The sequence below is a fragment of the Propithecus coquereli genome, unplaced genomic scaffold (genome assembly GCF_000956105.1).
Source record: "Propithecus coquereli isolate 6110/MARCELLA unplaced genomic scaffold, Pcoq_1.0 Scaffold166, whole genome shotgun sequence".
NCBI classification, from domain to species: Eukaryota; Metazoa; Chordata; class Mammalia; order Primates; family Indriidae; genus Propithecus; species Propithecus coquereli.
Genome location: NW_012141191.1, coordinates 3,705,335 through 3,729,092, shown reverse-complemented (window position 1 = coordinate 3,729,092; position 23,758 = coordinate 3,705,335). Strand labels below are relative to the sequence as shown.

The following is a 23,758-nucleotide window of genomic DNA, read 5'->3' as shown; positions in this document are numbered from 1 at the left end:
TTGAGGGAGTGGGGCAGTCACCACAGAGTGGGTCTGTTATAAAAGCCAGTCTGCCGTCTCTCGTGAGGCCCTCACCATGTGATGCCCTGTGCCCTACCAGTAAGAAGGCCTGAACCAGAAGTGGCCTCTTGACCCTGGACTTCCCAGCCTCCAGAACTATAAGAAATAAAGTTCTTCGTAAATCACCCGGTCTCAGGTATTCAGTTACAGAAACAGAAAAGAGATGAAGACACAGTGTCAGGGCCACCTGAACAGTCCTCCTCCCCAGACACTAGCGTCCATCGATCTGGTCCACATCTTTGTCAACTGGTCTCCTGCTGACTGTCAGGACCAGCTGGCATTATGAGGCAAAAACAAAACAAAAACAGCAAATACAGTGCAGAGATGTGCAAATATTGCAAAAATAAATAGATAGCAGAATTGCATAAAGTTGAAGAAGGCAAAATTGGGGAATTGCTTAAACGTGCTACCGACAATGGAGGAGTTGGCAGAGTTGCACCAGTCAAGTGAGAAGCAATAAATGGAAAGAATGATAACTTCAGGGCATTAGAGGTGCTTTGAAAGAGAATGACAGGAATATCGAATAATCAGGAAAGGCCCTTAGGAGAACTGAATCAGCCCTCACACATTTTTGCTGAAATGCTTCTCTTCATGATCGTAATGACCCTTTCTGATCATGCTGCAAAAGTCACACGTGAACTGAAGAAGACTATTTTATTGTGTGATTCAATGACTTTTTGGTGGGAAAAAACACAAAAATCAATACTTAATCAATATAAAATCAATACTACTACTCTGTTCTAAGAATTTGCTTATAGCTGGAATGTTAACCTAGATGCTGTTAGTCAAAAGATAAACTAAGACCGTGTTTATAATTTTTAGTGTTGCTTTCCAAGGCAAATTTTTAATCCAACCCCTTCTTATCCACACGTAATTTGAAATTCTGGTCCTTGTTTTAAGTGAATTAATTTTAAGTAGCTTTTTGAAGGTACACATATACAGGGATTCTTTAACAGGAGTCCCCAATCTTGTTGGCACCAGGGACAATTTTTCCATGGACCTGGGGCGGGGGAGGTGGAGCACAGACAGTGATGCAAGCGATGGGGAGTGGCTATAAATATGCTGCCCCCCCCGCCCCACCACTCACCTGCTGTGTACCCCCCCTTCCTAAGTTTCAGGGGTGACAATTTTTTGGGAGGAGGAAGGAAAGGGACAGAACTCTGTGGCCTGGTCCCTAACAGGCCCGGGGGTTGGGGGCCGCAGCTTTAGAACACCCCTTCCCCTGATTAAAGTGTGACGTGACATCTGCCAAGACAGGCACCAACAGAGAGCCTGAGAGTAAGCAGGAGGAGAGATGGCCTGCAGCAGCTGGGCCAGGGACACCTCTAGTGGAAGAGACACAGAGTCCTGTCCAGTCACAGTGCCCAGGACTCAGAAGGCCCTAGAGAACAAAGTCTGTTGGTTCGCTAAAGTTAAAAACAAAAAACAACCAATCAATTCCTAAGTTAAGAGGTCTAGCCTTCAAAGCCACTACGACCTGGCTCTCCAATATTAGGGTCCATTTTCAAAAGCATAGTGTGATTATAGGGAACGCAAGTTACATTTCTCCCTTGAAAAAGACCTTGATATTTTAGTGGCATATTGTGGCTGAAACAAGTATGTTTCAGGATAGTGAAGTGGTTAGATGCTCAAGCCCCAGTGTCTGGCAGACCAGATGGCCCTGAGCATGAGCAGGTTATCTATCCTCTCTGATCCTTTCTGAGAAACGGGAAAAAGTTACTACCCACCTCCTGGGGTTGACTGGAGGAGTAACTGCACACTGGTGGTTGCCTTAGTGCCCGGGGACGTACAAAGCACTCAACCAGTATTAGTAAGTCTTTTATGATTCTAACAGTTACAAAAATTACTTCATCCCTGTGGGAGAGTGCTCATGAGGGCAGCACACACCCATGGGGATGTTTTCTTCCTCTCATCCTGTTTCTTCCTTATTAAAATTTTATCCAAGGATAAAAATATAAGCAAACAAAAGGCTCTGTAAAATCATGCCCAAAAGACTCCACATTAATTCATAAGCCCCAACACTGTTAATAGTATATTGGTAGAAATAGCTCATTACTGGCTGAGGCTGGGGGTGTTCCAACTGCTGTGTGCAACTTCCGGCAAGTTCACTATCTCCCATCCAAGAAAGCATTTCCGAATATGAGGGTTGAGGGGGATGCTATTAATAACATAGTAATTGATTTAGAAAGAGAATAACATGCATATCAACTACTCTATTGTCAATTAATAGCACAGCTCATGCGTGACCTTGATACATCACTAATTAGGACACCTGGTGAAAGACCCCGGCCTGCTCTAGCCAACCTTAATAAGTCTCAGTACGTGTTGGCTTCCCTTCGTCCAAGGAAACTCAGTGACAAAAATTCATTGTAATGAAGGGTGGGAGAAAATAATTCTCTAAAAATTACATAGTTTTGCCAAACCCACCTGGGAATAAGTTATTTAGTAATTTCACATATGTGAAACAACTCATAGAACCTGAGAGTAAGGTGTTTGGTTTTTTTTCTCTTTAGGTGACCAAGCAGCCAACATAATACTTGAGACCGTAGCGCCAGGAGCTCATGAACCTCTTTCACCAGAGCCTCTCACTCAGTACTTATTTACTGTCATTTTAAACACAGTTTTAACAAGCTCTGACCACGTCATTCCTCCATTCAAAAATCTTTAGTCATTCCTTTTTGCTTATAGATTAAATTCTAGGCCTTGGCACTTAAGGCACTCCAAGGGTTGGCCTTAATACTTGCTATTTTCTCTATTGTCAGTTCAAACAGAACTATTAATATTAACACTTTCTGTTCCCAGCATATAACCTGCGTGTTTCTGCTCAGTGCCGTCGTTTATACTCTTGTCTGAACTCCACACGTCGACGAGGCTGCAGGGGTCCACTTCCATTTCAACCATTACCTCTCTCACACAGTCTTCCCAGTTCTCTTAAGTGAAAGGAACCCCTCCTCCCATAAGAATTGTTTGCATGCCTTTTATCTGTGGAATTCTTATGGCACATTACGCTCTCCCTTGTATCTTATAAAAATATTATAATACTATGGGACAATAATTATATTTTAATAAGCACCATGAAGGTAGGATTTATGATTAATTTATATGTTTCCCTCTCCAAGTGCCTAATACAGAGCCTCCCATAAAATATATAAATGTGTTGAATGAATGGAAGGATATACATAGATGCATAGACACCTATCTTCTTGTGTCAGAGGAAAAAGGAAATGAAACATAGGTTATATAGAGAGTAGGTCTGAACACATGTAGCACTGCCCTTATGTGCTCACGAGGTCATGGTTCTTGATCATGGTCTGTCTCCCTTCCCTAGCGGACATCCCTTGCAAGGCGTGCATCCCCATACGATTAGAATAATACAGTGGACACAGCAGTGGGAACAAATGTTCCCAAAGGTGGCACTTCATACAGACTGTAACTGAGCACTTGGTCATTCAATTCCTTTCCAGCCTGAACATTCTGGTCCTACTCCTTTTCCTATATGGAATTTCAAAGGTATAGTTACCTAGGTCAGGCCATGGCGCACACCCTAGTTCTTCTGGTAAACTTCTGTTTTGAGACTGCGTGGGGCTTCTCAAGTTCCAGTGTACTCAAATAGCTTTTCCACTTATGCTATTGGTTTATCCAGCTTTATCTTTTTTCTCGAATCAATCAATGTACATTGTTTCTTTCACTGATCTAAGTTGTTCTAAATTAACCTTATTCCATGTTAGAATTATAAAAATAAAACCGAAATGTATGATTAGTTTTTTTTCTTGCCCCAAGACAGGTTTGTACTTCTGGAAATCGAAACTGGTGAAGAAATCCATAATTATTCACTCTCGATTCAAACTATACTATCAATGCACATTTGTATTTCCTTAATGTGGTAAAGTAGGAAAGTTATCATACGCATTGTAGAGGCATAATTATCTCATTAAAATGATAACAGCCTGGGCTTAATGAAGTATTTTATATACACATTTATAATGGATTCAATTAATACCAATGGAACATTTTGAGATAACTGTCAGTTAAAACATTCCAACCATTTCTGTTCTCTATTTTCCAATAGGCAAAGCCCTTCTGTTCCCAGCCCCAGGTCAGCTAAAACCATGTTAAAACTAGAGGGTAAAGACCTGGACCACCTGGCACCTTAGAGAGCCTTGCACAGCTGAAATCTCAAACAGAGGCGATTTCATCATTGGGGCCACAGAAATAATTCTTATTATCAGCATCAAAGAATTCCTAAAGCCATGCTCTCAAAGGCAAAAAAATTAACCAATTATCTATAAACCAGAGTCATCAGTGTAAGAGTGAAACAACTTATCTGATAAAGCTAATCTCTAAACAAAGGTTATCCTTTCTCCCTTTGCAACAGTCTCACTGTTTTTATTTGGAATGCAGTACAATCTGGGCAAATGAACAAGCCCTTTATTCACTTCCCCATTTAAGTCCATGCATCCCTTGATTGTGTTCTCACACTTGCATTCCCAGGACATAGGCCCTGAGCTCAGTGGGAGGAAAAACCAAAGCCACTTTTAATGTGTACTAAGAGCAGCTTACAACACAGAATTTGCTGTAATAACACATTACATGCTAAGAACAGTGACGGTGACCATTTACAGAAGGCATAATGTGTGCCAGGCACTGTACAAGGCTACATTATACCTATTACCTCATTTGTCAGCAAAGTGGCTCTTCGTGTGCAAGGTACTAATCTTGGTTCGTTGTTATTAACATCACAGAAACAAAAGACATAACACAGAGCATGGAAACCAGAGGCTACACTGCTCAAAGTGACTCATTTATTAGAACGTGGAGAATCAGAATGCAGCGCTGATAGGGACACACAACCGGCACAACACCCTTCCAAACACCCTTTCTAAGTACGCGATCAGCCTTTTCTCTCTCCTGGCCATCTTGGACTTCCAAGCTACAGGCAAACCTGATTACATTTCCTGCCATCCTGGGGCATGCCATGCTCCCCATCTATTCCTGCTGTGCCTAGTTACTCCTACTGTCCAGGGAAACACGGAGAACAACTCACAATCTGACAGGCCGAGGTTAAGAGAACCAAAAGCAAAGTGGCCAAATGTCATTTTGAAGCCTGAGGACCCACCTACCTCTTCTTCGTGACACTCAAATTGGTACATCCAAAAGTTCTCCATCTTTCTGGGTGCAGTCTGGGCAGCAGGGCCAGCGCTAGTGCATGCACTTGCAAGCTGAGGCTGACTCCTGACCTCGGTGCCCGTTTGGTGGATTGTTTCCAGTGGTGTTAGATGCCCACGTCAATCATGCAACTGGTAACAGGAGATGTGACCACCTCCCTGGGTGTCCAACCCCTCTGCACTAACCCCTTGGTGCCCGAGTGGCCTGGGGAAGTCGTGTGTCACTGGTGGAGCATCATCAGCTGATGCTTTTGACAAGGAGCCGCCTACCCCCTGGCAGTGGCACCTACTATTTCTGGGGAAAATAAACTTGGCTCCGAGGTGCTACCAGAAACTTTCACACACTCCAAACCCTGCTACATTTATAGAACCTGTGAAAAAGCATCCCACTCATGTGGAAGAAAGGGGTGGGAGTTGGGGAAAAAGACTTTCTCCTAGGACCGGCGTCAGATGCACCTGGGCATGTGGCGAGAGCCTGAAGAATGCTGTGGCCAGCCAGGGCCCGGGCCTCTCTCTGGAGCACAGGATACCTTGTCACGTTTACTGAGTGCCTCTGGCAGCCTCACACTACAGTGTGAATACAGGGACATGGCAAGCCAGCTGCACCAACGCAGATAAGAGCTGCCTCCACAGCCAGCATGGCTGGAACCAAACCAACAGATAATCCCAAATTGGGTTGAAGAGCTGGACCAGAGCAGATCAGAGGAGGGTCAAGACAAGCATGGGTAGAACTGAGCCGCAGGGAGCTCATGCACACAGAGACAGCAGTGGGGTTCCGCAGGTAGAAGACCACGTGGGAAACAGGGCCAGAGAGGGTGTACTCAGGCATTCCCTACTCTCTCCTTGTTGTTCTGGTGTTTCTGACCACTCCTGCTGGCAGTCGGATTGCACCTACTATCACCAGCATCAGTCTGATGCAAGTCCTGGAGCTGTCAGCCACCATTCAAGAAAGCCCTTTCAAAACTGTGAGCCTTGAAGAAGGTATTTCTTCCTAGTTTACAGCACTGGGCATCTCACAAAACACTTTCTTCTTTCCATAAAAGAGAAAAATCTTTGGGTGTTGATTCTCAAGTGTCCAGACTAAACACTCCCTGCCATTTAACTCTCCCCAGCTCATGGTGAAGCCATTTTCCCCACTATCAGTCTGGAAAATTGCATTTGTTTGGATTTATGAACGGCCCAGGACAGGGAGGCTGAAGCCTCTAAGAGTCTCCACTGCTGCCATGGAAAGCCTGTAACTTTTTCAGTTATTAGCCAGAGAACAACCAGCACACACGAGACTTAAAAATTGCTAGACAGACTCAAAGAAAACTGCTAGGCCTTCCGGAAAGCTATAGAACGCACGTACATAGAGCGTCCTATTAGCGCAACAGAACTCAGAACTCCTTCCCGGGCTCTTTTGTTTTCATTGTTTCTTCCCTTTAATGTTCATCCTGCACCTGAAACCTGTTTAATTATTCACGACCACCTTCTCCATGCCTCATCAATAATGGATGGCATCTGTGATGGAAAACTTCACCAGCAGAGAGAAGGCAGCTGAGACGGGAGCTTAAAGAATAGGATCCTCACGCCACACCCAAGGGAGAAACCAAGGCCCTGGGACGACAGCCAGCCCGGAGGCCCGTTCTCTCCTGTACACCCTGCAGCAACAAGACCCCTTAACTCTGTGCTTGCCAACCTTGTCGAGTCATGGCACACAGAGAAATAATATTCGTACAAGACACTGAGTCAACTGGAGAGGACCTGGAGCCCTGAATGAGGCTGTGCAGCAGTGAAGGCAACACGCCTGGAGGTCCAGGTCACCCCATCCCCAAAGTCCAGGGGGACCATCCGCATCCTGATTGCAAAGCTCTGCCTTAACTTATATGAGCATCTTTATAGCCATTGCTTTTGGCAACAGCAGTCCCTTGAGGATAAAGCTGAAATCCCTCTCTTTATGAACAAGCCCCCTGGACAAGCTTGTTCCTGCAGAACAACACCCCTTCTCTCCCGTTTCCACAGCCCTCCCTAGCCCTGGCCTTCTCTGCCACAGCCACTGCCCAGTTCTGTGGGGCTCTCACACTCCTTCTCTTTTACACCACTTTGGTTTTACGCTGCAGTGGTCACTCCGGGATCTGCAGATCTGCCTACTCTCTGCTAGACAACAAAACAAGTGCAGCCCAGGGGTTGGGACTGGCTGACAAGGTCAGTGGGGGAGGGTAGGGCCCAGCAGCTCTTTGCTGGCATAGATAATGACAGACACCAGATGTGGTAGGCAGACCTCTCAGATGGCCCTCAGAGAGCTCCACCTCCTGGTATTCAGACCCTTTGTAATGCCTTCCCTGGGGAGGGAGTGTGAGTTAGTGACTTACTCTAAGCAACCAAATACTGCAAAGCTGATGGGATGTCACTGTGATTAGGTTAAAGACTGTGCCTTCCATCTTGCTGTCAGGCTGTATGGCCCTCTCATCTTGCATAATTTATTAAGCAAGCTGCCATGTGGCAGAGGGACCACGTGGCAAAGAACTGATGATGCCTCTGGCCAACAGTCAGGGGGGGAACTGAGGCCCTCAGTCCAACTACCCGAGGGGAGCTGAATCCTGCTCGTAAGCATGTGAGCTTGGGAGCAGATCTTTCCTCAGGACAGCTTTGAGATGACTGCAGCCTCTGAGAGACCCTAAAGGAGATAAAGTGTGAGATAATCAACCTGGGTTGTTTTCTGCCACTAAGTGTCGGGGCAATTTGTTATGCAGCAGTAGACAGATAAGACACCAAGTAAAGATTCAGAAGGCAGCCTCCAGGGCAGGAGGCTCGGAGGTCCGGCTGGGCGCCAGCAAAGGACTGGCCTAGAGGAGACTGGACACTCTGCTCCAGCAGAGCCTCTGTGGCTGCTGTATCCCTGGGGTCCTGCACAGAGCCTGATCTATAAAAGGAACTAAAACATATTTATTGAATGAGTGGGTGATAAATTGTAAGAGGCACTTTCAATTTTTGACTAGGGACAGTAGTCACAACTCTCTCTAGTTCAATGGCAAAATGAGAAATAGCATAGCTTTGTGGCCAGCTGCTATTTCTTATTCCTACAGGTATCTGGTGCTCAATTAAACCCAAAAGTGTTAGCAGGGGAACAACTGTAACAGCTCAATTTGACTGGGCATGGTGGCTCGATCATGCCATTGCAGTCCAGCATGGGTGACAGATTGAAGCTTTTTCTCTAAGAAAAAAAAAAAAGCTCAATTGAATCACTTTATGGCTGCAGTCCCCAACCCCTGGCTGTGGCCCGTTACTGTTCTGTGGCCGCACATCATCCACCTGAGCCCCGCACCACACCCCCCTACCCCCACCCCTAGTCTATGGAAAAATTGTCTTCCATGAAACCTGCCCCTGGTACCAAAAAAGTTGGGGGCTGCTGCTTTACAGCACTTTGCATGAAAGACGGTTGAGCACACGTTTATTCTTTCGATATCATTCACTTGCCTAAGGAGAGGTTTCCCATACTTTTCTGAGGTCTGCTTGGTATAATACACTGGGTCCCATTTTTGCTGGCCTGGCAGTGAATGCTTTGGTTCTAAGGTTGTGCTTCTGGATAAGTTTCTGGGATGTTGACCTGGAGGGCTGGTCAGCCCCTTTTTTCTAAACAGCCTAAACCATATAAGAGAACAAATTTGGTTTTAGAGCCAACACTGGGATGTATACTCTTTCATAGCAGGTGAGGAGAACAATCTGAGATAAGGCTGCTTGGAGTCTAGTCCTCTTCAGGCCACAAGTGGAGACACATGGGAGCTAAATATCCTAGCACCACCCTCCGCCTCTCCAAGACTACATCACATTCCAGCCAGGAATTGACCCACTCGGGGAAATCGGGCTCCAACAGAACACGTATTCATCCTAAATTCTGTCTACTTGACTTCAGATCCCATTTCAACTCCATCCCTTGCTATCCAGATCCTAGAAAACTTGTGGCCGGCCAGAGCTCTGTGAGGAGGTGTGACTCAGCAAGAGGAACCTCTTAGTTCAGAATACCCTAACAAGAATCCGTCACAAAAACGGACTTGTTCTGCAGCAAGACAGTTCTTTTCACTTGCCCTCGTAAGCTTGATAACCGCAAGGTCAACGGGATAAGATGCTGCTAACAAGTCTTAATGAATTAGCATGTGCTGTTGACCTTGCTCAATAGTCTCCTAGCAACGGTGGGAAAAAAATCCATGTTGGCAGCGAACTGAATTCGGGGCAGGGCAGGGGTGACATCGGTTAACTCAAGCCCTAGATAAAGCCAGGGTGCTATCTACCCTTGTTACATCATCTTTCTCAAAATTTTTTTTTAAAAAAAAGGTGGGCACAAAAGTGCTTATGATCAGGGCAGGTGTTCACACCAAGCCCTCACTTCCCAAGCTTTTGATGATACCTCCCTCTCAGCAAGGGAGTGGCTGGTTTCTGACTAAGAACTGTCAGTGCTGAAATGGTTTCCTGCCTCAAAACACTTTCTCCTTGGTCTCTGGGATCAGGAGCGGGATGCCAATAAAAGGTAAACGTTATCCCAAAGGGGCAGTGCATGTTGCCTCTATCACTAATTAGCAGTTTAGTTTGACTTAATCAGACCAACCCTGGACAAAAAGGCTGACGATATACTGCTGCTTAAGGTAGAAGCCAAGAACTCGGGTCATCGGAGTGACCCGAGGATGGGCAGCCCAGTGAGATCTGAGTGGCGGGGGCAGCAGAGAGGAAGCACCAGCCCAGGGAGGGTGACGAAGGGGTGCTAAAGGCCACCTGCTAGTTCAGTTTGCCAATGGCCAACCCTAAATGTTAAGCAGGCCTTGACTTCCTAAGGTGACAACCACCAAACTGTGATTCTTATTTCACATGTCCATAGAGGACTCAATATGTGCAAAACCATCTTTTTCTCATAGTCGCCCTGGGAAATAAATCTGATAACTCACTTTACTGATGAGGAAGCGGAAGCCTAGGAGGAAAGCAAGTGACCGACTCAAGGTAATTGTAGCAGGTTAACTGCAAGGCAAAGAGTTACATGGAATGGATACTGAGCATCCAATTTGTGAGACTTTCTCTGAGAGAGATAGAAAAGTAGGATGAGACACTGCTTTCGTCCTTGGAAGGCCGACAGTGAATTACAGAGGCAACAGGCTAATACATATGGGAAAAGCAGAAAATAAGATGCTAAAGAATTAAGTGTTAAACCGTAGTCCACAGTTTAAGTTGGTCATTGCTAATTCAACCAGGCCTCAGGAATACCTATGCCAAGATCCAACCTCCAGAGATCCTAATCAGGAAGTTTGGAATCCTGGACTCTTTAGGTTCAAAGAGTGAAGCCTTGACTTTACTGAATGGCGATGACATCTGGATTAGAGGTGGGAGCCAATGTGGTAACAAGTGTGGAGTGGAGGCCCGTTTGGGTAAGAGAAGGAGATTTGGCATTTTTTATTTTAAAGATGATCATGTTTACAAAGAAATCACATTTCATAACTCCCCAGGACTACAAGGGCCCCAGCACATGACTGGGTTCCATATGGCATCCCATTATCCATGATATATCTGTTCCTCTCCCTGCACCCTCTCTTCTGCCCCTTCACAGCCCCAGCCTACTTACAACAGAAAATGCCGAGAGCGCACAGTTGGCGGGGAGGACACAAGTTTTCTAAAGACTTCTAGGCGTTTCTCGATCCCCCACTTATTAAGTGAGCATGTTGGACACCCAAACTGCGGCCCTGTGTGCTGACATCTAACTGGAGAGTGACAACAAAATTCTCTCTGGCTAAAATTGCCCATCCCCTTCCCTGTTGTTTGTCCCATCATTTCTTGGCAGTTTCACATACGAACTGGTGAGACAATCCATTAAAGAGTTGAGAAAGATTCCTCTTGAGAGAGGGGTCAGGGGAAGAGAAAAAATTGGAGCCCGGGGGTTTAAAAAATCAATCTTGCCCATCACTTTCTTTTATTGTACAGAGCACAAAGTAATTGGAGACCTTGCCGTCTGGTGTGCAGATCACCGACAAGGTTTGCTCAGGTGATTCTGATATGTGATAGTCTGATGTGAGCAGGGACACCCTGACAGGCGACAGGGCTGGCCTGGAGCTGAAGTGGCAGGAGAAACCCTAAAGGTGAGTTAAAATAATTGGAGATAACATTTCAAATTCAGGAGGAAAGAGCAAAGGCAAGCCTTCTCTTGACTCCTGTTGTCTTTTTCATGATTGAAGTGAATCATCTGTTCTTCAAATGGGATTTCAAGGTCAAGCCTTTCCATTAACAGTAGGATCATTACATCTTAAAAAAAAAATTACCCCGTCCACACCAGGTCCTCACAGTTCATAGAAAAATGCCTCATCTTGTTGCCGCTGTTATTGACAACTAAGTTCTATTACTTAGAACATGACTCCCAGTTGGCAGGGATATGACACTTTACTGCAGACCCTAAGCAGAACGGGCCATGAAATGCACACTGGTTAAAAGAGGTATCTCAGAAACATTTCACTTTTAAAGTAGGGACCACAGCTGGGCGTGGTAGCTCACGCCTGTAATCCTAGCACTTTGGGAGGCCAAGGCAGGAGGATCACTGGAGGCAGGAGTTCAAGACTAGCCTGAGCAACATAGTGAGACTTCATCTCTACAAAAAATTAAAAAAAAAAAAAAAATTAGCGGGGCTTGGTGGTTCAGGTCTGTAGCCCCAGCTACTTGGGAGCCTGAGGTGGGAGGATCACTTGAGCCCAGGAGTTCAAGCCTGCAGTAAGCTATGATTGTGCCACTGCACTCCAGCCTGGATGACAGAGTGAGACTCTTTCTCTTAAAAAAAGGACCATTAACCTACTTAAGTACACAGACCTGGGGAGAAATGAATGCATCCACGCTTCACCCCAGCAAGCTTCACTCCCACTGCAGTTAGTATTCTTGCTGCTCTCCTTCCTACAAATGTTCTGTGGTTTCTGAACTTTCCAAACTAAGCGCACTATCAGGCCCACAGCTCCTGAACTCTTCAGCATTTTCACTGTCAAGTGTAAATCCACTTACCAATTAGTGTTCTTCACCATAAGTAATACAGCCCCCACCTTGACCTACTTTTTATTTCTCTACTCTTACGTGTATCATGTAAGCCAAATGGGAGTGTTCATGCTTAACACAAATGCTGCATGAAATTCCAATGAAAACCTTAGTACACTTATCTTACCACATAACATAGTTTTAATAAAGCGGTTATTTCCTATAAATTGTACACATAATGCACAGAAGTGTTTGCCCATCTCTATTTTTCTAAGAAAACAGTAACAATGAGATGATCCCTTTGTGCAATGGGAGATCTCTGAAGAATGCTTCCAACTCTTTCATATTTTTCATTTAAGGCAAAGAAATACATGAATATAGTTTTAAAAGTCAAACAATTCTATACAGCTTATAGCAAAAACTGAAGTCTTTTTCTCTCTCCTTCCCCACGCCATAGTCCCCCTCCCAACTCTTCTAACACTTTCTTCTGGTGTTTACTTCCATATTCATAAATACTATGTCTATACTGCCTTGCCTTGATTTGTCAATTTAGACATTATTTCTTGGCTTCTACTATAAACAATAAAGATTTACCTCTTTTATACTACATATAACCTCGTCCTCTCAAAATTACAATTTTTGGTTAATATTCAGTGTTTGCATTCTGAAGATTATACACATGCTCTTCCCTGCTGAGCCACAGGAATATTATTATTGCATTTCTTGCCTGTATAACAATTGTTTTTACTGAGGTAAATAATTGAGTTGTTTTTCCATTTGCTTAGTCCTCTATGTACTAAACAATAATCTATGCCAAACTTTCCTAAAACCATCTGTCAGTACAAGCATATCAGGAAATCTCTCAGTTCCACTCTTTCTAGAAACCTAACCAGAGCCCTCCAAGCTCTGGTCCACGCGGGACTGGTGGCTACCTTGGCCTACACAGATGTCATCCTGGGATCTCCTTCTCATCACCTGGAGATTCCCCTTACTGCATTCCTGTGTTGGATCCCTCGTTTCCTGATCTCACATCTTTGTTCTTGATTTATGCTTCCATTTGGGGAAAGCAACCTTCTAGTAGTTCCTGAGAAAGGGTGCATGGAGGTCAGTTTTCTGGGATCCTCCATGTCCGCAAACATCTTTATTCTACCTTCACAGTGAACTGGAAATCAGCCTGGGGGAAGGTCCCCCAGTTTCCAGCGTTGCTGGAAGTCCATCACGACTGTGATTCCTGATCATCTGTAACCTGTTTTTACTTCTCTGAAAGCCTGTAGGATCTTCTCTTTCTCCCTTCTGTTCTGAAGTTTCTATGGGTCTTTTTTATTTCATTGTTCTGGACAGGTATCCAGTAGAATCTTTTAATCTTGATATTTGCATGTTCCTTGGCTCTAAGACACAATCTTTCATAATCTCCCTCCATTTTATCTATGTTCCTACTGCTTTCCATTCTTTTACCATAATTGTTCTATTGCCTTGAAGATTTCAACTTTGTCTTCTAACCTTCCTACTAAAGTGTTTTTTTTCTCTTTTTAATTTCTGCTGCCATATTATTTAGTTTAAGAGTTCCTTTGTTTTAGAATGTTCTTTTTTCCAAATGGCATCCTATTCCAATTTAATTGCTCCCTTATCTTCTCCTACTTTTTGAGGATATTGATTACAAATGTTTTATAGTTTCCTGCTTTGAGCACTGCCTTTATTTCTCCAAGTGTCTTTTTGCATTTGCGCTATGTATTTGTCTCTCATGTTAGACATATTCTTCAAACGTCTGGTGCTCCTTGCTATTCATTCATATTTTAAGAGTGGGTCCCCAAAAAGCCTACTGGAAGATCATGAGTGGCAGGAGCCTTTATTATGGGGTGATCAGGTGAGGACCCAGGTGTTGTGCCAGAGAACCCCCAAACATCAATATCTGTAGGTATTTTCTTTTGGGCTTGTCTCCTCAGAGAGGAATCTCTAACCTGCTGGGGACTGGGGGTCCTGGTGGGTTGGGTTCTAAGCTTGACCGCTAAGAATTCTAAGGCATCCTTGGGATCTCACTGCTTCGTAGGCCCACTGTTCCCATTTCTAACTGCAGCTAGTGGCCCCAGTTTCAGCGCTTCTCTGATTCACCCTTTCCTTATAGAAGCCTCCCATCCTTTTTGGGGAGGAGAAGTCACCTGCCTGCACAGGCTGGACAAGGTATCAGGAAATCTCATGTCTTCTCTGACAGCCCTTCAAATAATCTTCTTATTTCTTCAACCACACCCCCATATTCCTGCCACCTGAGCTATCTGGTGTCTCAAATTCCGAAGCCTTTCTGGGGGGTGGTCTATAGCACAAATCCTCACAAACACTTGGTGGAAGAGAGAAAACAGAAACTTCATCTATGTATTATTCAGGATTGACCAGGCTATGCTGTAACAAACCACCCCAAAATCCCTGTGGCCTAAAACAGCGAAGGTTGATTCTTCTCTTACAGCGCAAGTCCTGCACAGCTCAGCAGGGCACCCTGCTCATCGTGGTCAGGCAGCACCTGTGCTGACAGAGGCGCCGCCATCTTGTGATGCCGCCATCTTAACATGAGGGGTTTGTTTCCATGGGGGAAGAAAATGTGGCCTTAGCTACTCCCACTTAGAAGCAACACACTTCAGTGCTCACATTTCACTGGCCACGCCTAACTTCTAGGGGATGAGGAAGTGCAATCCTTCCTGTGTTTGAAGACAGAGTAGAACTGGAAATACTGGGAGCACTGGAAATACTGGAGCACTGGGAAATACTGGGAGCACTGGGAGCAACTGGAAATACCTTTACCACAGCCAGTCACCACTTTGGTGTTCCAAAATTTTGTTGTTCTTATCTGCTGCTATTTCCTCTCTCAGTCTTTGTGCTTTATATTATTTTACTGTCACTTTATTGGAGTTTTAGGAGGGAACAGAGATAAATGCCATTTCAAGCTGCATAACACACCACTCAAAGTAGCCAACCCCCCCCCGCATTGCCACTGTGTGCTTGCTAATATCAATCTCTGAGCCTACCGTGATTTTGATTTTGCTGTCTACTTAGAATGAGTCTGCTGCCTGAAGAGATCAGTAGGCTGTGGCCTTGTGGAATTGGTCAGTCATTATCAATACATTTCAAGATGGGGATTGGGAGACAGTTATCAAACATACACCTGGAAAAGTGAAACTCCTTCGTAGAAGGCAAAACACATAAGTATTTCTTCAAACTTTTATTTAATTTAATTTTTTTTCTTTTTTAAAATCCTTATGCATCCTAATTTGTCCTAGAAATTTTTAGGAAACAATTATTTTCTCTCAGTGCAGAGCATCTGTGTTTGGTACATTCTTACGGATGAACGATTTTATTTTCTCATTCTGTACAACCCACCAGCAAAGATATGCCAGTTTGCTCCAAGTGTAAGGTGCAGAAGTTCTGGGGGAATTAAAAGTAGTGTTAAAAGCAGACTTAGATATTAGCAGTGATCTCTGGTGAGTGGTAATACAGGTGTCTTTTATTTCCTTACTTGCTTCACTGCAGTTTCTGATCTTGCCATTTTGAGAATGTACTGCTTTTATAATAAGAATTCCAGAGCCACTTCTGCAGGTCTGCTGACGATAATCACAGCGGGACAAATCCTTTTGTTAAAACTGTATTTATGCTAATAAAAGATTTAGTTAAGTCTCAAATCCACCAGCCCTTACATGGGGAAATTGCCCGGATAATACTTTTTTTTTTCCTTTAAATCAGTTGTTCTCAACCTTTCATGTGCTTAAGAATCTCAGGGAGAATTTACAAAACATAACAAAAAGACAGATCACTAGGCCCCATATCAGGTATTCCGGTTTGGAAAGGAAGGGCAGTAACTTGCATCTTTAATAAGTACTTCCCAGACAACTTCAGACCACACTGCTTTTAACAGCACCTTTCCCTTTTTGTAACAGAATACATGGAGAATGAGTGTTCAGTAAATATTTTTTGATGCTGAGGTGGAAATAAACAGAACATATATATATTCCTCCCCTCCCATGATATCATCAAAGCAAAGGGATAGCAAATGAAGGTCTTTCCTATAAATATGGCATGACAGATGAAATACAACCCACAAATTCAAATGGCTTAAAAATGACTGGTGGAGTATTTTAAAACACAGGTTTTTGGTTTTGCTTTGTATTAACTATTCATAACCCAGTAAACCCTACCTGCTGATTTCTTAGCATCAAGCTGGATTTCTGACAGTGTGGGCTCCTAAAGTATGCTTCAGTGTTCTATAATTAATTCTACCTTTTGAATGAAACATCATGCAAGAGATTAAGTTGTTCTCCAAGTTCAATGAATAAAAGCCAGCTCCTGGCCCTACCATGGCTGTGCTATGGGCTCATCGTGAGGCTGCAATGTGGTTAAGCAGGTCATTTCAAGGAGCTGATACACCTGAGAAAGCTGAAGGAAGAGGCCAGCATCTGGACCAAATCGCTCCTGTAGCTTTTCCTCTGATGGCTTTCCAAGTTTCTAAAAGGATATAAAAACCGGCCTCTTGCCAGCTCCCTACTTTTGAAAACCTGCTTCATTTCCACCTCATTTGCAAAACGCTGCAGTCCCTCTTAGCGAGGAGGAACTTGGAGACAGCTGGAAGTCAAGGAGAATTCTGCATGTGAGTGCACCTGTTTTTCATTGAATTAGAAGCCTAGAAAACAGAGGAGAACTACAGGGCAAGTCTGAACTAACAAACCCAATGCTGCCCCCTTGCTGGGGAGACTTCCCTGGCCTATTGGTTTCCAACCTTTCCTTAAAGGTGACAGCAGTTTAATCAGCTGACAGCAAATGTTGACTATTACTAAAAGAAGAGGTTAATGCTACCTCTCTGACCTGCATAGTCCTATGTACAAGGAACATGAACAAATAGCTTACAATAACAGTTTCTCACTCCAAAAGATATATATTGAGAAACAGCCTGGTGCAATCATAAAATGCAGAATTAAATGAAATTGATTTTAACCTCTTGACGCTCTCTTACTCCAAGATCCATTTTTAAATGAAATTGCTTAAAAATTATTCAAGAGAATGGAAAAGTGAGAGAGCAGAAAGAGAATCTTTACAGCAAGGTAGCAGGAACAAAGGTGAGTCTTCTTAATTTATTTTGAACAGATTGTGACACCTAGGCTGGCTATGTTATCAAATTTCTTAGGTATTTCAAAAATGGAAAACAAAATGTCAACAATGGCATCAATAGCTTTGTGTTACTCTTCACAATGAAACACAATTTGGTTTAAAACTGAAAACACGTCTTTTGTAAAGCGGGAAAGATGCCCTAGTATGACCAGAAGTGAAAATTAAGCACCTATGAAACTCACGATGAGGCACAGGGTGGGTGAAAAAAAAAAAAAAACCTGCAGAAACCCCTGGCAGGAAAAGGCTCAGAAGGATTTCATTTCCCAAAGAGAAATCCTAAACCGCCTATCCCACCTTTAAGAGATTACTTTAAGGCAGTGGTTCTCTAACTGTGGTCCTGGGACCAGCAGCATCACTTGGGAACTTGTTAGTGATAATGTTGAACTTTACCTGAGCTCTGCAAACTGGAAACACAGGGAAGGTTAAGAAATTTCCTCACTCTTTTGTGTCCTGGGAAATGGCTTACAGCAAGGAAACCCCCTTGCCCACATTACTAAGTCTCAAAGATGCCCCCTTGTTTACCTGTGACAAAGCCAGACACAGACCCTCTAAATTCCCATTCTTTGCTTCATACATGATTAGCTGAACTGCTTGTTAACCAAGCTTTGCTTAAGCTTCTCTCCTTCCCCTAAGTGCATGAACTCTGGTCAGCATACAACCACTCCTAGGATTAAAGTCTTAATGCGTTCAGCTCACATCCTTTTCATCCCACTTCCTCACATCCTGTTCTTTCTAGCCTTGGCTACTCCTTCCTATAGAAAAAAAAAAAAAACCGTTTGCCTAACCCTACAGGCACTTGCAGATCTTATGGTCAGAGGTTCTCCTATGGCAATAGCCCTCCCCTTAATGGAATAGTATCTTTCTCCCCTTTGCAATAAATCCTTTCCAATAAAGTCTCTCCTTACTCAGCCCGGACTTGATTTTTATTAACATTAGAAATACCAATTCTCGGGCTTCATCCTAGACCTTCTGAATCAGAAACCGAGGGGTGGGGGATGGTGTGCCCGGGAATCCGTTTCTTAGCAAATCCCAGGCACAGCGTGGGAACCACCTATTCGCAGCATCCCGCTAAGGGTCTGATGAGCGCATTCAACACTCCCTCCCGCTGGTGTTTCACTCACGGGAGCTTAGGTGCAGGCTGTTTCTAAGGCTAACGGTGGAAAGGTTCTTAGCGTCCCCACAGACCATTTATCCTATAAAGTCGTTTCCCAATGCCACGCAAGGCCACAGAGCGCTGTCTCCCCGCCCGGCCGCGCGTGGCGCTGAGCAAGCCCGAACCCTCACAGACTTACATCTCCGTCCATCGGCCTCTGGTCGTCACAGTCCCTGGTGGGACTAATGTCCTGGCGCATGACCCAGATGGGCTCTTTGGGCTCGTCGGGGGTGTAAGGCGAACGGATGGTCCTGGTTTTCACCTCCTCGATGGCCTCCTTGATGTCCTTGATGGCCAGCGAGATGGCATCCCTCTTCTCCTTGCTGTACCGCTGCCCCGCCTCGCCGCCGCCCACGGGGCCCAGCGCCCGCTGCGCGGGGCCCTGCAGCCCGGGGCTGTCGGGGCGATCCCCACCTGGGGTGGGGGCGCGCTCCAGGTCCTGCTCGGCCTCGGGCATGTCCTCGGCCGCCTTGTCCAGGCTCTGCGAGCTCATGCTCTGCTTGACCTCGGCCACGATCTGGTCGATGTCCTCCTCCTGCTCATAGCTGTCCATGCGCGGGTAGGGCGCGAACTCCGCCTCCTTCTCGGGGCTGTCGGACTCGCCATCCGAGCGCTCGTCGTAGTGGTGCAGCCGCGCGCCGAGGGCCTCCTGGCGGTACGCGGCCGCCTCGTCCCGCTCCTGCTCGTAGAGCCGCAGGCCGTCGCGCGCGTCCAGCTCTGGCGCGTCCCCGATCTCCTCATACACGTGCTCCTGGAGGCCGCCGTAGTCGGCATAGGGCTCGGCGTAGGGCTCGTCCTCGCCGCGGTGGAAGAGGCGGTGCGTGTAGACGTAGCCCGAGTAGGCCGCATTCATGGCCTCCTCGTGCTCCAGCGAGTGGAAGTGCAGGTGGTTGGGCAGCGCGCGGCGGTGCGTGGCCTCGGCGTGCTCGGCCTCCGCCTGCTCCGTGTACTCCTCGGCCTCAGGCCGGTACTGCACGGCGTATGCGCTCTCGTCCTCGGGGTCCTGTGCGCGCTCCGCATCGTAGCCGTCGCGGGCCGCGGCGATCACGTCGCCCTCGGCGGTGTCCGTGTGGTTGTGGAAGCCGCTCTCCGTGCTGGCCGAGCGCGCCAGGCACTCCCCGCGCTCCTCCTCCTCCTGCCCGAGCTGGGCGCGGAGATCCTCGATGGCGCGCCCGCGCTGGTGGCGGCCCACACTGTGCTGCTGCTGTGGCTGCTGCTGCTGCTCCTCCTCCACCTCTGGGTGCTCCAGGTCGGCCTCCACCGACTCGTTCACCTCCCCACCTGCCGCCTCGTCGGTCACCTCCACCTCCGCGGACCCCTCCAAGTGGTTCATGGTGGGCGTCGGGGACGGCTGGGAGAGAGGCTGGGCCCGGCTCACTGCGCTCTCATTTTGCTCCACTGGGCTGGGAAAACAAGAAGAGGAGAGGCTATTACGTGGTTCATACTGTAGTGAGGAGGAGAGTACCAAGATAGCCATAAAAACAGCTGCTATTGATCCCTTTTGAATCTGGGTCAATTAAAAAGTGACTGCAAATTTAAACTCAATCTGACAGCACATACATAGCTCATTTGCTTCATAGCACGCACCATAATTTATAATTACATATCTACTTGTTTAATTGCTTATTGGCTTTCTCCCTTCCCCACCCCACGGATGGAGAGCCTCATGAACGTTTTATTCTCCCCCGTGCATACCATTCAGGTTCCGTTTCTGCTGCGTATGAATAAAGAGTACTACTAAACTGAATGGGTCAACTGGCACATTTTCCATCTGCTAACAAATAAATCTCTCCATATTAAACTAGGATCCTAGATACTTTAGAAACAACTCTTTCAACAAATTTCAAGGAAAAATAATCTACAAGTGGCAGTATGCAGGCATTCTGAGGGAGGCTATCAACTATGGATGGGTTCCCGCCCTGGCTCTGGCATTGCTGACCCCGTTACATTGGGCAAGTGGCTTAATTTTCTGAACCTCCATGATGAGACTGGATTCATTTCCTACATGCAGGATGTTAACAGTTATGACAGAGGGTAAAAGAGACTCTTGTGGTCAAATAAGTATGGAAAATGCTGGGTTACAACTGACCACTGTCAATATTCAAGGGGAAGAAGATAAGAGATGCAGGGTTTCCCTAATTTGTTTGACCAGGAAACACTTTTTTCTTAGAGGCCAGAGTTCTGAAAAATACAGCTGGTTTAATACAGTCAGGCATATTGTGGGTTCCACATCCAGGGATTCAACCAACTGTGGGAGAAAATATTTGGGGGGAAAATGCAATAAAAAATAATACAAATAAAAAACAAAGTATAGTAACTATTCACATAGCATTTATATTAGGTATTATAAGTAATCTAGAGAGGATTTAAAATATATGGAAGGATGTGTATAGGTTATATGCAAATACAATGCCATTTTATATAAGGGACTTGAGCATTCACGGATTTTAGTATCTGCTGCAGTCCTAGAACCAAATGCCCACAGAGACCGAGGGAGGACTGTATTCATTTCCCCTGTATACCTTGGATCTAAAATTCTATGATTTTATAAATTACCATTATAGCTGGAACTGGATAACATGGCTAATTTTTAAAAAGATAGGTAGGTCTCTTTACCTATTTCTGGAGAAACTTGTAGCTATAGAGATAGATTTGGTTTCAACCTCTCTCAATTCTTCTTATCACGAGATAGCTTTATAGCATAATCTGTGCACAGTGTATAGAAACAGACACAAAGAATGTAAAAAACAACAATGAGAACAGGCAGGAACCATATGATTTCAAGATACTTGTGGTAAATGGGCTCAGCAACGTGTGTAAACTGTACTCATTGTGTTCTGGAGAGCCCCTCTTAGGAATGGACAAAAAAAATTTTTTTTCCCCCTCCTAGACAGGGTCTCACTCTGTTGCCCAGGCTAGGGTGCAGTGGCATCATCATAGCTCACTGCAACCTCAAACTCCTGGGCTCAAGCGATCCTCCTGCCTCAGCCTCCCAACTAGCTGGGACTACAGGCACGTGCCACGACACCTGGCTGATTTTTCTATTTTTGGTAGAGATGGGGTCTCGCTCTTGCTCAGGCTGGGGAATTGAACTCTTAAATGTAATAGCAGACAGCTCCAGGAGGACCAGGGACATCTGATTCACTCTCTGGGACTGGGATGTATTATATTCTACTCAACTCCCCACCACAACCACAGCAATTTCCTTCAAGCATTTGTGACAGTCCTGGTAGCGAAGGAGGCCATTGTGGAGCTGCCAAGTCTACCTTCAAGGAGAAGTATCACGTTTCCCTCATTCTCTGATGGATCCACCCCTGACTGACACTAGAAGAAATCAATCATGGTTTACCAGAGAAGAACAATCCTTTTTGCTTCCCTACTTGACACCAGTTCCACTTCATACGAATTATACCCAGCCTCTTTGGAAATATTGTGGGCTCCTCTCATTAACTCCTGAAAACAATGACTGTGGACTCGGTATGAGAAAGTCTTCCAAAAGTAAGAATCTCCCTTGGGACTCAGATGGATGCTTACTGCTCTGAACAGACGAGGCAAGTGTTGGTGCTGAGGACCACCTGGTTAAGTGGCCTCCAGTGGACTATGGAAAATAGAAAAAAATACTCAATTCAACACACACATGAATAGAATAGTGTGCCCAAGTTTCCTTTGTAAGGACTCTCTAGAAAAGAACATAAAGACTTCATTAAAGGTACATTGGTTCCTTAATGTACAAATGTAATTCTAACAAACACAAAACAAACATTCACAGAGAGAGACGGCAACATATCACTGACTTCCCTGGGTACTGCTACCCTGACATGTCTCAACTGTGTGTGGTCAGTGTTAGAAATACAATAACAAAACCATATAAAGTAATTAAATGGCCAAGAATTCATGATAACCATATGTGGAACTGATGAAAATTCTGTCTTCAGTGAAAATGGCTCTTTCTCTTTTAGCTTGAGGAAAATCTATTGATATATGTATTAAAAAGAAATTTTAGCTTATTCTGGGTCAAAATCATATCTGACCAGTGAATGGTCCCCTCTCATAAATCACTTATTGATTCGAAGGAAATGGCATTTCCACGCATGTCTATACACTAAATCATGGTAAAGAAAGTTCTCTGGGGAAAAATACTGTTAAAATAATGTAGTTTTGGTACAATGGAGCTTTCTGTTCACTAAGTACATTCTCCTTACACCCCTATCCCCAAACCTCAAGGGAGTATCTATGCATACAGTGTATTTCACTGACCATGATGGTTTCAAGAATATGGTTTGGGTTGTGGTATTGCAACTTGTTAATGAGTAACAGACAGTGCCTTTCGGGGTTTCCCTAGGACAAAGGCAACTGGCAACTTTTAAGGGAAGAGCTAAAGTTGATGGTCAGGTCCACCACCAGTGCACGAGAGGGCTGTTCTCCATACCCTGGCAATATTGGGAGTGGTATTTGTAAAAAAACATTGAGGCTGCTTTTTAACAATGTCAGGTTATTGTGGGAATATATATTGGTACAACCTTTTTGAAAAGCAATTTGGCAAGATGAATTGGAGTCTTCAAAAGGTTACCTGTCTTTTGCTCCAGTAATTCTTAGAGAAGTCTAAAAAGAAAAACTCAGATGTAGACAAAGTTGTTTCTCATAGTATCCGCTTCAAAAGCAGAAATTATAAACACTAAATATTATGCACTAGCATTTATTAAGTACTTATAAATATGGTGCTAAGCATGTTAACATCATATTGCAATCCAGGAAAATTTGGGGGTTTTCTTGCTGGGCTCAACCAGACACAGCTGAAGAAATCACGCCTCCTCACCCTCCCTCCTACTCAGCTCCCAAATCTGGCCCCTTCCTGTATTCCTGCATGGAATAGCACCGTCAGCCTCCCATTGGAGCACCTCTTTTCCTCATTTCCTTCCCCAAACTGATGTCTGGGTCCCTTGTCTTAATAACTCCTGGATCACCCTCACCACCACTGCTCTGTCTTGGTCTGTCTTGCCTACACAGTTGTTTCCTTGACTCTGACTCCTCAGCCCCCTCCCCACGACCAACCTGATGATCTAAAATACAAATACGAATCTCAACATTCTACTCCTCAGCCTCTTCAGTGATTCCCCTCTAGTGCATAGTACCAATGCTTCGCTAACTATGTGCCAGCCGCTACTGGGTATTTTCCACATAACAACTCATTCAGTCCTCACGCTGGCCACTGAGAAGAGGATTGTCATTAGCAGCTCTCTTGAAAATGAGGAAACAGAGGCATAGG

General features: G+C 45.0%; 1 protein-coding gene across 1 annotated transcript in view; it reads right to left on the bottom strand.

The window, feature by feature from the left end:
• Window positions 1-23,758, bottom strand: part of APBA1 (amyloid beta (A4) precursor protein-binding, family A, member 1) — a 203,418-nt gene that overhangs the window by 42,340 nt on the left and 137,320 nt on the right. Inside the window, exon 2 of the mRNA XM_012641600.1 lies at window positions 18,632-19,895. Within this exon, the coding sequence (XP_012497054.1) occupies window positions 18,632-19,825 (1,194 nt within the window). The 5' untranslated portion in view covers window positions 19,826-19,895. The remainder of the gene's footprint in view (window positions 1-18,631; window positions 19,896-23,758) is intronic.